General features: G+C 62.1%; 1 protein-coding gene across 4 annotated transcripts in view; it reads right to left on the bottom strand.

Moving 5' to 3' along the window:
* OLFM1 (olfactomedin 1) overlaps window positions 1-13,263 on the bottom strand; it is a 40,082-nt gene that overhangs the window by 12,506 nt on the left and 14,313 nt on the right. For 2 of the 4 annotated variants that reach the window (XM_006165265.3, XM_027767030.1), the window contains 3 exons: window positions 11,151-11,300; window positions 6,304-6,459; window positions 4,308-4,527 (listed from right to left, as the gene is read on the bottom strand). In XM_006165265.3, coding sequence (XP_006165327.1) covers window positions 4,308-4,527; window positions 6,304-6,459; window positions 11,151-11,300 — 526 coding nt within the window. Of the gene's footprint in view, window positions 1-4,307; window positions 4,528-4,702; window positions 5,019-6,303; window positions 6,460-11,150; window positions 11,301-13,104; window positions 13,258-13,263 lie in introns of those variants that run through there. The other 2 variants (XM_006165264.1, XM_006165266.1) reach the window with 2 other exon arrangements.

Below are 13,263 nucleotides of genomic sequence, written 5' to 3'. Positions count from 1 at the left end.
ATGCTGCAGGCCCAGTTCCCTGGGCCCCACGCTGGAGGCCGCCCGCCCGCCCTCCCTGAGCCAGGGAGTTATTTTTGGTTCTCTGTCCAGACCAGTTCTGCCAAGACCTCAGGAACTGACAGGATCTAAAAAAGCCCACGGCAGAGCCTCAGTGGAATCTTGGCACATCCAGCCCGGGGAAGTGTCCCTCAGTCACGAGCCAGCCAAGGGGTCCTCGTGAGGGAGGGTGGGGGAGGGCTGGGCCAGCTTCCCTGCTATGGCAGCTGCGGTGCAGGAGTGGCCTGCAAGGTGGCTTCTTAGAGGAAGCTGAGCACCCAGAAGCAGGGCCCGCAGGGTGGCCCGGCAGCTCTCGGGAGGGACACATCTGGCAGAGCTGGAAGCCTGGGCCGGCTGTGCCCTGTGGGTGACATCTGCCTCCTGCCATCCTGAACGGCAGCCCGGACACTCATGGGCAGGCCGAGCTCACATGGCCACCAAGGAACTCAGGCTGGAGACAGAGGGGTCTCCGGGCAACCACGCAGCCCATGTGAGGAGGCTGCTGTAGGGCCCCTGGCCTGCCCCGAGCTTCTCGGTCTGTCTCCCTGGGCCCCAGCTTTAGTCCCCTAAAACTAGGGAAGGACTAAGCCTGCAGAAATCTGAGCTGGAGCTAGGATCGAATGTCCGTGCCTGTGACCAAGTACCGTCCCACCCAGGCCTCAGGCTGAGCCCAGAGCCCGGGGAGGGGTGCTGAGGACAGGGCCAGCCCGACACCCCTGGCACCTCCTCACATGGGCACACAGAGCAGGCCTCCAGGAGGGTGCTGGCCACATGCAATCTCAAGGACTTCCTGGAAGAACTGGATCTGCTAGGAACGGCTGAAGTCAGTGTTTAGAGCAACACTTCGGGTAGGGCTCCCTTCACGTCTGTCATCCTACGGGGTCCACCCACAGACTGCCGCACCCTGAGCCTAACAGTCCTGACGGGACGCAGCCACACGCATGTGAGCATTCCCCACCGTCCTTGCTCACCCTTGGCCACTTACTGGCCCAGCCCTACCGGGTCCTGGCAAGTGCAGGCCAGCCTCGGGGCCTGGCTGACCTTCCCTAGAGCCTGCAGGGCTCAGGAACAAGGCCACGCCTCCCCACAGCAGCGGGCCATGCCCTGACCTCCCCAGACCGGGGCAGGAGCTATAGCGAGACTCATCAGCAGGGACGCCGGGGCCGGCCCAGCTCCCGTTGGCTGGCAGGTGATTCGGAAAGCAGAGCAGCGACTTTGTTAAGATGTGCTCTTGAGACCGGGGCTCCGCACTGCGCGTGTCCTCCCTACCCTTCTAGAGAGCCTTGGTGCCAGCACGGCGGGGGCGTAACTGGGAGCGTCCTGGCCATCGGCTGGCTCTGTTTCCCAGAGAGGCCCTCTGAGGCATGGGCCCGAGGCCCTGGACCTGCCCCGGGCAACCTGAGAGGCATGAGCAGCCATGCTCGGGCTCACCGACCCGTGGCTGCCCAGGGAGACACAGGCCTGTGTCTAGCTTGGAGACAAGGACGGCTCACTGGGCTGGGCCTGGGTCCAAGACCTGCTCCAGGGGATAAAATACACTTCCCCTTCAGGGGATGCTTTGGACAGGCCGGGTACAGCCTCCTGTACTAGAAATAGGTTTTGGAGCCAAGGTTCAAGGTTGACAATGCCGTCCAGAGAGACCCTGGAAATGGAGCTGGGCGGCCGCGGGCCCGGGTCCCTGCCTCGCCTGCTGGTTTCTGTGCAAGTTCTGGGGTTGAGGAGTGTCGGCACGGAGAGCAGGTGGCACGGGGGCCAGCTACTTCCAGACTTTGGAGGACAAAGGGGCACCTCCTCCGTCTCACCCCTCGGCCCTGTAACTGGCCCACGAGCGCACTGTGACTTCTGGCCCACAGAGGCGCCGGCACACCCAGGAGCCAAGGTATTGGCAGGACCAGGGAGGAGACTACCAGCTTCTGAATGATACACCCCCGGTCCTGCCTGCCCACCCTGGGCAGCACCGCATGTGCCAGGCCACAGAGGGTGCGGGCCATGGGGTGTCTGGGGACAGGTGGCTACCTGCAGGAAGGGAGAGAGACTGAGTGAAGCAGCTGCAGGTGCCATGTCGGATGGAAGTCTGGGAGGAGGGAGGAAGGCGGCTTAGCTGCCCCTCAATACCTGTCCGTCAGTCTGCCGTCACCCACCTGTCAGCTGCCTCCGTCACCTCCCCATTCCAGCTCATCCTACCCCACCTCTTGCGCCAGACAGAGCTGAGCCCTTGGAGAAGACGCCTGTGCATTCTCGCGGAACCCCAGGGCCCGGGCGCCCCTGCCTTCACTCCTCAGAGCAGGAGTGGCTGAAGTGCGAGGTGGTGAAGGCCGAGGCGGGCCGTCTCATGGGGAGGAGGGGCACGTCCTGCTCTGCAGCGCCACCTCCCCACAGTGGGGGCATTCATGCCTTCTGCGAGCCAGACCCCGTGGGTGCCGACCTGACGCAGGCCTGGCCCCGCAGGCGGACCGACTCACGGGCTCTGCACACGGCACAGCCCTCCGGAGAAAGGCCTGGATGGTGTGAGGTGCGCAGCTGCATACCGAGGTTGGGAAGCGACGTGGCCTCTGGGGTCCATTTATCCCTCGCTCTCCTCCCAAGCCAACGGGCTCGGCGCCTGGGGTGGCCATGTGAAAGCCCCATGGCCAACTCCCCCGGCCGCTAGAGCAGGCCAGGCGGGAGGAGGGGCCGGCTCACAGGACGCACATGCCGCAGGCCTTGGCTTCTCGCAACTTCTCCCCCTGGGTTCCCAGCTTGCCCCTTGCCTGAACTGAGAGGGTTTCTCTGGGCACGCCATCTGTGCGTTGGGGAGGAAAGAAGCTGCTTGCGGGACAATGACCACAAAAGCCCCACGGCGGGTTCTGAGAGGCCCCAGGGGCCACTGGGTGGGAGCGTGGGCAGGGTCTGGAGAGGGGTGGTGGGGACTCAGGGCCACTGTGGGGAGAAATGTGACGACTGCACCGAACCAAGTGAGCATCCGCTGCAGAACACGCTCTCGGCCGGACAGCCCGCCATCGTCAGCGGTGCCAACAACCATGGGCTCCCAGGGTGCCAAGCAGGAGGGATGGCAGAGGCCAGCTAGCCCAGGGCCTCCTGGAGCTGTAAAGCCACCTGCCGCCACCACAGCAGGGCCGGGCACCGTGAGGCCACAGCCGCCAGGCGCAGCGCTGTGCCCTCGTGGTGGGGCGGGTTCCTTCTCGAGTTGCGGAGGCCGCAGGCCGCTCTCAGCCAGACAGCCCAGTTCTACGCAACGCCCAGGCGCCTGCGGCAGCTCTGGGCAGCACTGGGAGTGGGGGCCGGCGAGGCAGCGAGCGGGCCATGTCCTCGTGTCTCTCGAACAGCATGAGGTCTGTCAGTGCTTGCTATCTCTGGAGGCTTCGGGGTTACGGTAGGCATCTGGAGCGTGTGTTGGGGGGCATGAGACTGAGAGCATGACACGAAGCCTAAGGAGGGCGTGAGGCAGTCGCTCCATTACCCTGCAAAGTGCATGGGATGGGAACGCACCGCCTTCGTGTTGAAAGCTGGTGAAGAGGGCTAGCTGCTCTTCATTACAGAGCCCTGGACACGGGGCTGGGATGCGACGCGTGCTGTGACAGAGGGACTTGGCACTAAGGAGTTCGGGTTTCTGCAAGGGAACACCTGGAAAGGAGACAGGTAAGTGGGGATTCACCGCGCCCCACATGGGTCACCCCACTGGGCTCTGGTTGGAAACGTGACCTTGAGAGAGGGGTGCTCTTTTCCCAGGCCGTGAGAAGGGCTGCTCCTGGCTGTGGACGGCCAGTCCCACACGGTGCTGCGCTGCGATCGAATTTCCTTTCCTATCCACACTATGCGGAATTTCATCTCTCAAGGAACCCTAGCAGCCCGCATTCTCTACCCGAGGAATCTGACCCAAGTGCACACACCCAGATGGCAGGTGGTACTTCATGTTACCCTGTTGTTCTCCAGATGTGTGACTAGCTCTGTGGGCCATGAACCAGCCCTGCAGGGGGCCTGGCTAGGGTGCGTCCCGGACTGCTGCCTGCCCCGGCCGCTGCGTGCCCTGACCGCTGCCTGCCCCTGCCGCTGCCTGCCCTGGCCGCTGCCTGCCCTGGCCGCTGCCTGCCCCGGCTGTTGCCTGCACTGCTGCTCCTCCGCGGCATGCAGTGTCGGGGCAGCCCTAGCGGGAGCCCTGCCAAACAGCCCTGTGACACCAGGCGGGCACTGTGCACTCACGCACCCTGCCTGAGCTGCGCGTGTTGGAGGCGGGCGGCGCAGGCCGCGTCCCCGCAGGGGTCTGGGCCTACCTAGTTTTTGCATGCATGCACGGAGCCTTTCTTCAAGATTGGACACTCTGCTCTGGAGTTCATCGTAGTCATAGGCGCCAATCTCTTCTTGCAGCTCGTTAAGCACTGACGTCAGATTCTGGACCTCCTCCTTAAACTGCAATACCAATTTGGCATCGGCCTTGTACTCTTCCAAGACAGGTATCAAAGGCCTAAGGTCATCCATTTTCGCTTTTATCGCCTGCAAGGTTAAAATAAGCTGGGTTCAGTGCGATGCATGCAAGAACTCCTACCACCCTGCCTCGGCCGGCTTCTCCCTGCGAGGGAGAGTGTGGACCTCTGCTTTAGCGAGAGGGTTAGTGCCTCTGGTCCAGCGAGTCAGAAGAGCGTATTAAACAGTCCTCAGAACACCAACATCTTTGGGAAAGGTCTTTATTGTCAGTTTAGAATGCAACATCTTAAGGTTACATGCGTTAAGTCACATACACAAAGTTCTTTTTTTCTTTCTTTTTCAAAAAAATGCATTGACAAGGGTCCAAACTAGTCATGAAATGCATCTACAGTCGCATGCAAAGGAGGGTCCTGGTTGTGTGGAGGCTCCTTAGTGGGATGGCGCTAGTGTGGGGACTCAGTAAAAATGCATGGTGCAAAACCTCTCTGGCTCTTTCTGGGTACAGGGAGTGGCTGCTTCTGGAGTCACTGCAGCATTGAAAAAACTCTTTTAAGTTAGCCCTGCAAGCAAGAAAACGAGACACCGGTGAAGAGCTAGCTCGCTGGCCTGCCTGACACAGACAGCCGCTAACAGACAGTATTTTCGCGGTCACTGCGAGTCACTTTGCACGCTGGAGGGAGCCGAACGGGCTGCTCTGACAGTGCCTTCGACGCCCTCACAGCTGTCTCTGCTGGGATTCTGAACTGCAAGTAAAGCACGAGCCAGGGCTAGGCCAGGGCTTGCTTCCCCAGCGCTATCGTGCCCCAAATTTGGGAGCTTGGAGAGATGCCTGCGTGGTTAATGTTTGTGAATGCTTGCAAAGAGGGGTGACCTCGTGGGTGCTCATTTCGCCCAGCTGCCGAGGAGTCTGCTGACCACCGAGAAGGGAGGGCTGCTGGCCCCTCAAGGACAGACACAGGCCCATTCTGGCCAGACAGGTGGGACTTTCTCCAAGCTAATTCAGGATGACATGTCAGAGGCAGGGACATCTGCCAGGAGTGATGGGCTCGTCTCGGGGCTGGGCCCGTACTGCTTTATTTACCATCTGGATCTTAACTTCATTAGCTTGCCCTGCAAGTCTGGCTAAGGTATGGCTTTTGGAAGAGAAGTCGTTCTTGCTTCATGCAGGGACACATCAAAGGGAAACCTCAGCAGAAAAACGAGGGGGAGCCCGACGGGCGGCATCAGCAGTTCTCGGGCGAGCAAGGCTGTGCGATCGACCTGCTCGTTTACATCTGGGCCAGATGCCTAATTAGCACGCATGTACACCGCAGTGAAGGCGGCAGGCCATGCTGAGGCACGCGTAGGTGCACACGTGAGCACGGCTACCTCACTTTAGGTCCAACGAGCCGTGGCGTGAGCGTCCGTTGCCTGGAGGTGCGGAACACTCACCAGAGGCGAGAAAGATGCGGTATCTTTCTCTTTTTCCCTGGCAGGCTACAGTGCGCCTTGTCACCGCGAAATTAGGTCAGACGTGAAAAACTGCCCCGAGTGATCCCTGCTCAGAAATGGCTCTAATCAATTAAGCTAATCCTCGGCTAATGTGACCTACCTGCAGCAGCTGCGGAATGACAAGGGCCGATAATGAGGTCCCTCCCCAGCTCCTGTGAGGCTTGGCGAGAGAAGCGCGGGGTCTGGGACCCTGCTTCCACACCAGCCTGGAGGAGGCTCCGGGAGCTGACCTGCGCCGCCCGCCCGCCCCTCACGGGGTCCTTCGCTGAACCAGAGCCACGGCGGGCGGCAGAGTGCCGGCGAGGCCCTTCCCGGCCCACGCCGCCAGTCTGCGGGGAGGGCACACCCACGTACCTTGAACTGCCTGGCCAGGTGCTGCTTGTGGCTCTCCTCCACCTGCCTGAACTTGGACTCCAGCCCTTTCATCTGGGTCTCCATCTTCTCCACGTACTGTAAGTCTCTCTGGGTCCGCCTGTCCAAGACCTCGATGGACTGAGACATGTTCTGCACCTGTCAAAAGGGCAAGAGGCTCAAGGACAGGGCTGCGGCTGCGGCTCGGACGCGGGGCCCTCCTGGCACGGCAGCACGGCAGCACGTGCCCGCTGCGCACTGGCCATCAGCACTGCGCCTTTTAGGACCCAGCACAGCAAACTGGTTCAGAGCATCTCTGCCCCAGAGGGGCTCTTACAGTCAGGGCGGCCAACCCGGCGGGGGAGCCTGGCAAGTCTGCTGGCTGGAGCTCCAGCCACAGGGCTTGGGGGATTCAGCTTTCTGTCTTTCAGGGGTGCAAGGGGATTGTCTCTAGTCTCTCTGTGGCCAGATGAAGTCAGTTCAGCAAGCCGCATGCTGACGGCATGAGGGAGGACACTGTCGGCTGCCCTGCCCCCAGGTGTGCCCCTTCCCCTACATCTCACTGAGCGTCCTGAGAAGGCTGAGTGCCTCCGTGCAGGAGGAAGGAGCGGGAGCGGGGCTGCTCCCCCTGACCCGTTTCCCCCTCGCAGGCCACCTGTCACGCCCCTCCGTATCATGCATGACACTGACAGGACGCCGTCAGGGAGCAGCCGCCACAGATGAAGCGCTGGTCTGCATCTCTACAGGCAGATCTGAATGGAGTCTGGCCTCAAGGTGGAACTTTAATATTCAGCGGGATTCCGGGGAGCTTAGAAGCGGCACGGCTCCAGTGTAGTCACTTGGCAGCGGTTCATCTTCAGGGGGCCGGCAGGGCCTACGGAGGGGGCGGAGCTGGGGCTGATGCACCATAGCAGGGTCATTTTCTCAGATCCAATCCAATTACTAGGGAGAAAGACACTCCATCCGGCAAATCTTCATTTCTAGTCTTTTGCTGAATTTGAATATGCTCCCTTCCGGGCACAAATCACGAGGCTGAGGCTGAGGCTGAGGCTGAGGCTGAGCTCTGCCACACCCGGCTCAGTCCTGGTGCACTCGCCACCTCCAGCCACGCCCTTCAAGGCCAAGCAAATGCAACAAAGCAAAGGAAGTAAAACGGAACCGAGGCCGAGGCCGGAGGAGGGAGAGCAGACTGCTTATCTCAGCACCGCAAAGGCAGGGCATCCCGGGCTCCTGGGAACCCCGAGTCTGAGCAGCACAGTATCGAGGAGCCTCTTACTCCCCGACCCCTTCAGGCACTCTGTGGGAACCGAAATAAAGTTGCTTCTTTCACTTCCCTGCCTTCCTCACCTGTCCGATTCTGTCACTTGGAACAGTTGCAGCCTCTTTCAAGAAAAGTTGTAAAGTTTGGTTTCATTCATGCTTCAAAGCCCAGCCCAAATGCCACCTCCTCCAGGGAGGCTTCCCTGATGCACTAAGCTGGGAATGGCTATACAATGTTTGGAAGCAACATTACCTTGCTGGCACAATGCCACGCAGTGGTCTCAGCTATCTGGGGACAGGAACTTCATAGGGAGCTGGCGCTGAGTCTCACCCACATCTGCACCCCAGCCCCAAGTCCAGACTCCTCAGGCTCAGGCGTGGCCCCATGGCCACCTGGCTGAGAGGGACTGGTAAGCTCGCACTTGTTCCTCAGGCCACACATGGCACAACTGGCTCTTCGTTCCCCAGAGAAGGATATTTTCAACAAATTTCTAATTTCGAAGTCCTTTAGCTCCCCGCGCCCCATGCATCCCTGCCTGTAGCCGTCTCTGAGCAGCAGCTAGCACGCTGGCCACAGAGCCACCACAAAACGCCAAGCCCATGCTCCACCAGGCGTGGTGCAGGTGGGAGGTGGGGCGGGCAGACACACCTGGCCTCAAGGGAGGGGCTCGCGGTGTTCACAGAGTGCTGGCCCGTCCTACCGGCGACCTCACTTGGTCTTTACAAAACCCGCAAGGGAACAGTGTTTTGAGACCCACTTCACATGCAAGGAGACCCAGCTTCAGAGGGGTTAAGCCACGTGCCCGTTGCCACACAGCCAACTCAGGCTGGGCTGCCTCCAAAGCTTGTGCCCCCAACTCAGAGCCACGCTTTGGAGGACAGGCTGTGCCCGGCTGCCTTTGCTCCCTGTGTGCTAAAGGCTCCCAGCGGTCTTCCATCTGGCCGCACGTCGGAACCTGATGGAGGGTCCAAGCCGCTACCCAGACCCCACCCGGCCACCCCAGGCAGCGACCGCCAGAGCCGGGGAGGGGTGGGCCAAGAACTCTGCACCTCTGCACTCTCCTGGGCTTTACCGTGAAGCAAGGCTGGGGAAGCCTGGACGGGCCGCGGTGCGCTTAGCTGTGACCTGAGCCCATCAGAGCTGAGGGTTCTTTGTGCTCTCTCCCTGCCTCTGTCGAGGAGGAGGGTGGTGCAGGGGGGAGGGGGGGCGGGCAGACACACCTGGCCTCAAGGGAGGGGCTCGCGGTGTTCACAGAGTGCTGGCCCGTCCTACCGGCGACCTCACTTGGTCTTTACAAAACCCGCAAGGGAACAGTGTTTTGAGACCCACTTCACATGCAAGGAGACCCAGCTTCAGAGGGGTTAAGCCACGTGCCCGTTGCCACACAGCCAACTCAGGCTGGGCTGCCTCCAAAGCTTGTGCCCCCAACTCAGAGCCACGCTTTGGAGGACAGGCTGTGCCCGGCTGCCTTTGCTCCCTGTGTGCTAAAGGCTCCCAGCGGTCTTCCATCTGGCCGCACGTCGGAACCTGATGGAGGGTCCAAGCCGCTACCCAGACCCCACCCGGCCACCCCAGGCAGCGACCGCCAGAGCCGGGGAGGGGTGGGCCAAGAACTCTGCACCTCTGCACTCTCCTGGGCTTTACCGTGAAGCAAGGCTGGGGAAGCCTGGACGGGCCGCGGTGCGCTTAGCTGTGACCTGAGCCCATCAGAGCTGAGGGTTCTTTGCGCCCTCTCCCTGCCTCTGTCGAGGAGGAGGTCCCGCCTAGCGCCACCCCCCCCTCCCCCCATGCCGCACAAGCAAGAGAAGGGAAGGGAGGAGAAAGAGGAAGTGCCACACAGACCAAGGCCCTGCCCGCTGTGACTGCAGGTCATGCCAGGGAGCGGTCCTCCTCCTCCAGGCAGGCACCTGCCTCTGCCCTGTGCAAGCAGGCTTCCCAGCTATACGCAGGCAGAAAGGAGAGCTGAGGCTGGCGCTCCCAGGGCCACAGAGCTCTCTGGCACCCATTTCTGAACGACCCGTCTTCCCACCAAGTGCCTCCTCCCAAGGGCCCGACTCTGTTCTCTGTCCTCCCTGTGCCGACCCGAGGTTCCCAGGTGCCACCGCCCTCTGGTTCTGAATAATTAAAAGTTCAACTAGTCTCTGGTCTAGTTTGGTATTAATAGACATTTATGGAATCTGTTAAATACCTTTAATTCTGGCAGAACGATTTACTCAGGTGGCCAAAGATGGCAGGAAAAACACCACCCTCTTCCTTAAAGGTGCTCTGGGAACTGGGCCCTCGCTGGGTGCTGCACCGCCGCCACACTGCCCGAAGGAGCGAGGGCTTACATGCACCCCGGCAGGGGCCAGAGGCACTGGGTACAGAGCAGCGGGAACCTGGGGTCTGCAGACCCAGCAGAGCCTGGCAGAGCCTGGCAGAGCCCGGCAGAGCCCGGCAGAGCTGCGGTGGCCTGCCTCTATCCCGCTCACTCCCTTGACAGCTGAGGAACTCGGGCCTCAGCAGGGCAGCCTACTTTGCACGGGGGTGGGTAGGTGAGGCTCTGTGGTTGAGCTGGGCTCGGACCAAAGACCACCACCCAGCAGGGGCGATGTTGTCACCCTAGCAGGGGCAATGTTGTCCTGCTGCAGACTGCTTTACCTGCCCTGGCGTGGGGGCAGCAGGGGACTGTCCATCCTCTCAGCTTGGGTCCTGTCTCCGTGGCAGAGGCCGACCCCACCCCACACAGACCTCCTCCACACTCCCATGCTGATGCCCATTTTGGAAAGACTAAGGCCAACCTGCAGGAAATGTCACAGCCTTACTGGGGACCTGAGCAACCCCTTCAGGGCAGGAAGGGTCTTTGCCTGGGGAGGGGACTAAGCGGAACCGGAGGCTCACACATGTCTCCTTCCTCCCTAGTGGCTCCCAGGGGACCCTAATGTTCAGGTTAAACATAGCAGATGGGCAGGCCCTCAGGCAGAGTGCTGGAAGCTAGGGGACCGCCCCCTCTGTGGGGGTGGAGTGGTCCCACCAGACAGAAGCCCAGCCCCTGGGGCTGAGGGCTGGCTTCCTGCCACTGAGCCACCCACTTGCACGGGCCAGCCTGCCCCTCGGGGCCCAATGTCCCCCTTCCAAAAGGGAGTGAAAACACCCACGGATTTCACAGGGGTCTGCTGAAGAGTAAGTGAAATTATAGCTCAAACACGTGGAGGCCGACGGCACACGGCCGCAGCCACGCGGCCTGGGATGTGACGGCGCACCAGGACGGCATTGCAGCGGCCAGGGCCTGCTTCGGGCACTCAGGCAGAGAAAAGGTCTCTGTTGTGAAAAACCCAGCTGGCCGTGCAGCCCGGGGTCCCAGAGGCCCTCATGCAGCTGCTGGGCCCTTTGGGGTACAGTTCACAGGCCTCATGGGGATGCGGTGGCACAGGCGTCCACAGTGGCCAGGAGGCAGGCCCACGCCGCTGGTTCTGGCCTCTCTTCCCTTCATTCACAAATATTCCGAGTGAGGACACACCAGCAAGGAGCCGGGTGGAGCCTCGGGCTGGCCCAGCCCTGGCGCTGGCACACACACACACACACGTGCACACACGCCCGCACGACTCACCTTCTCCAGCAGCTGCCTCAGCTGTTTGGTGCGGGCATCTCGTGAGCACATGGTCTGCTGCGGGGCGACCACTGTGCAGATGCACCTGCCCTCGCTGTCCTGGGCAGAGCTGTACACCTGCCAGCTCTCCTCAGGGTTGGCGGGCAGCACCTGCAGGGGGGTGGTGAGGGGAGGCAGAGAGAAGAGCGTAAGATGGTGCCGCAGGCAGCCCGCCGCGCACAGCCCGAGAGCGCGCACAGGGAAGGCTCTGAGGGCATGCGCTGGCCCCAGGAGGGAGGGCGACCTGGCCGTGAGGCTCAACCCCTGTGAGGGGAGCCAGGCCCAAGGTCAAAGAGGCATGATTCTACTGCTTTGGCAGCTCAAGCTCAAGGGATGTCTGGGACCGGGCCACGGACGGGGCTGGTGTGACGGAGGGGGTGACTGGAGACTGCAAACTGGGCATACAGTGCGAGGGAGGCAGGAGTCTGGTGCCCACGGTAGTCGCCAGCTCAGAGCCAGACCTCCCGGTGGCTAGCCAGGTCACTGGCACGGCACAGCCAAGCCACGCTCTGCTGCCCTGACCGAGATGAAGCACCCTCAGGGAGCGGCCAGGTCCATAGCCCGTTAGCCCAGGGCGGCAAGGCCCCCGAGCCAGCATCTTCCTGCTGGAAGCCTGGTAGAGGCGGCCCAGCGAAGATGCCCAGCTTCCAATTCTGTGCCAACTCCCACCCACGAGCCATTTGGTGCATGTCCCCAATCGCTGGTGACATGGACTCGGGTCAGTCCAACTGTAGCCCCGAGGCCTGCGTATGGCGGGTCCCCCTGCAGCCCAGCTCAGGGGGTCCTGGACGCAGGTGCACAGGCAAGCACCAAGCCCCCAATACTCCCTGAGCACGCCCCACACCTCCTGCTGGCCCTGCAGCTCGCCCTCAGGCTCCCACAAGGCCCCTTTGCCATCCCCTCCCGGTTGTCTAGGGCAGAGGGTGGGAGGCGGAGTTGGGCGGGAGGATCTATAGTAGCGATTTGTTTAATCTCATTCATTTCCAGCCTGGAAGAGCAGGGCCAGAGGCTGAAAACAAAGTCACCAGGAAGGAACCAGGAAGGAACCAGGCATCCAGGGCCCCGAGAGCAGCGGCCCACAGGGGCGAGGAGGGTGGGCCAGAGCTCCTCTGTGGGAGCTTCTGGCAGCGGCAGGGAGGGCAATGGCCAGTTGTCCTTCACCTCTCCTTCTCTCCTGGAGGGCCCGCTGGGCCTGGGCCTACCCAGGGTCCTTTGTGGGTGGGTGGTTCTGGGTTGGCCCTGCTCTGGGAACCCTGACTGCTCCCCCGCCCCCCAGGCCCGGGAAGGAAGGCGGTGGTCAGTAGGGAGAAGTGCTCAGCAGGCTGCCTCCCAGCCCCGCCCCAGGCCCAGGCCCTCTGAGGGGACGCCTGCAGACCAGTTTGGGACTTCAGGAAGGAACATAGCTGGGGGGACTGGTTGCTGCCCGCCTGGAGGGCCCCACTCCGGCCGGTCCAGTCCAGCTTTTACAAAGTAGGGCGGGCTCGGAGTCCTGCCAGGACTGAACCCAGGATGGTGCCCAGCAATGTCTCCACCCCTTACTTGCTGCGTGACCTTGGGCTAGTCCCCAAGTCCCCAGCCTGCTTCCTAACCTTTCAAGGAAGGACTTACTAGTGAAGGAGCACTAAACCTCTGAGCCCGGGGGACCAGCAGGAGGAAGCATCCCTCCAGGAACGCTGGGTGGGGATGTGGGCCGGGTCGGCGCAGGAGTGGCAGGAGCTGGGCAGTCGCCTGCAGGGTCATCCCCTCGGCGCGCAAAGCCGGCTGGCGACCCCTATCCCTGGCCCTGCCCTCCACCGCCCCCCAGGGCGTGGTGTCCCGCGTGGAGCCCGCCCAGCCCGGGGCTCCCGACAAGGGAGGACTGAGGGAGGAGGACGAGGAGGCAAGGAGGGGCCGCGCGCAGGCGGGGCGCACTTACGCCTGTGCTGCGGTCCAGCGTCCCGCCGCTGGCCGCCGAGAGCCTGGTGGTGTTGAGGCCCACCAGTGAGGGCAGTGTCTGGGACATCCAGTTGGTAATCATGGCCATGGTGCTCAGCACGACCCCGATCTTGAGCAGCGGCACCGACATCGCGCCTCC

The sequence above is a fragment of the Tupaia chinensis genome, unplaced genomic scaffold (assembly GCF_000334495.1).
Source record: "Tupaia chinensis unplaced genomic scaffold, TupChi_1.0 Scaffold143845_1, whole genome shotgun sequence".
In the NCBI taxonomy this organism is placed as follows: Eukaryota; Metazoa; Chordata; class Mammalia; order Scandentia; family Tupaiidae; genus Tupaia; species Tupaia belangeri.
The sequence above is the reverse complement of the archived record's forward strand: the minus strand, read 5'-3'. Positions and strand labels throughout refer to the sequence as shown.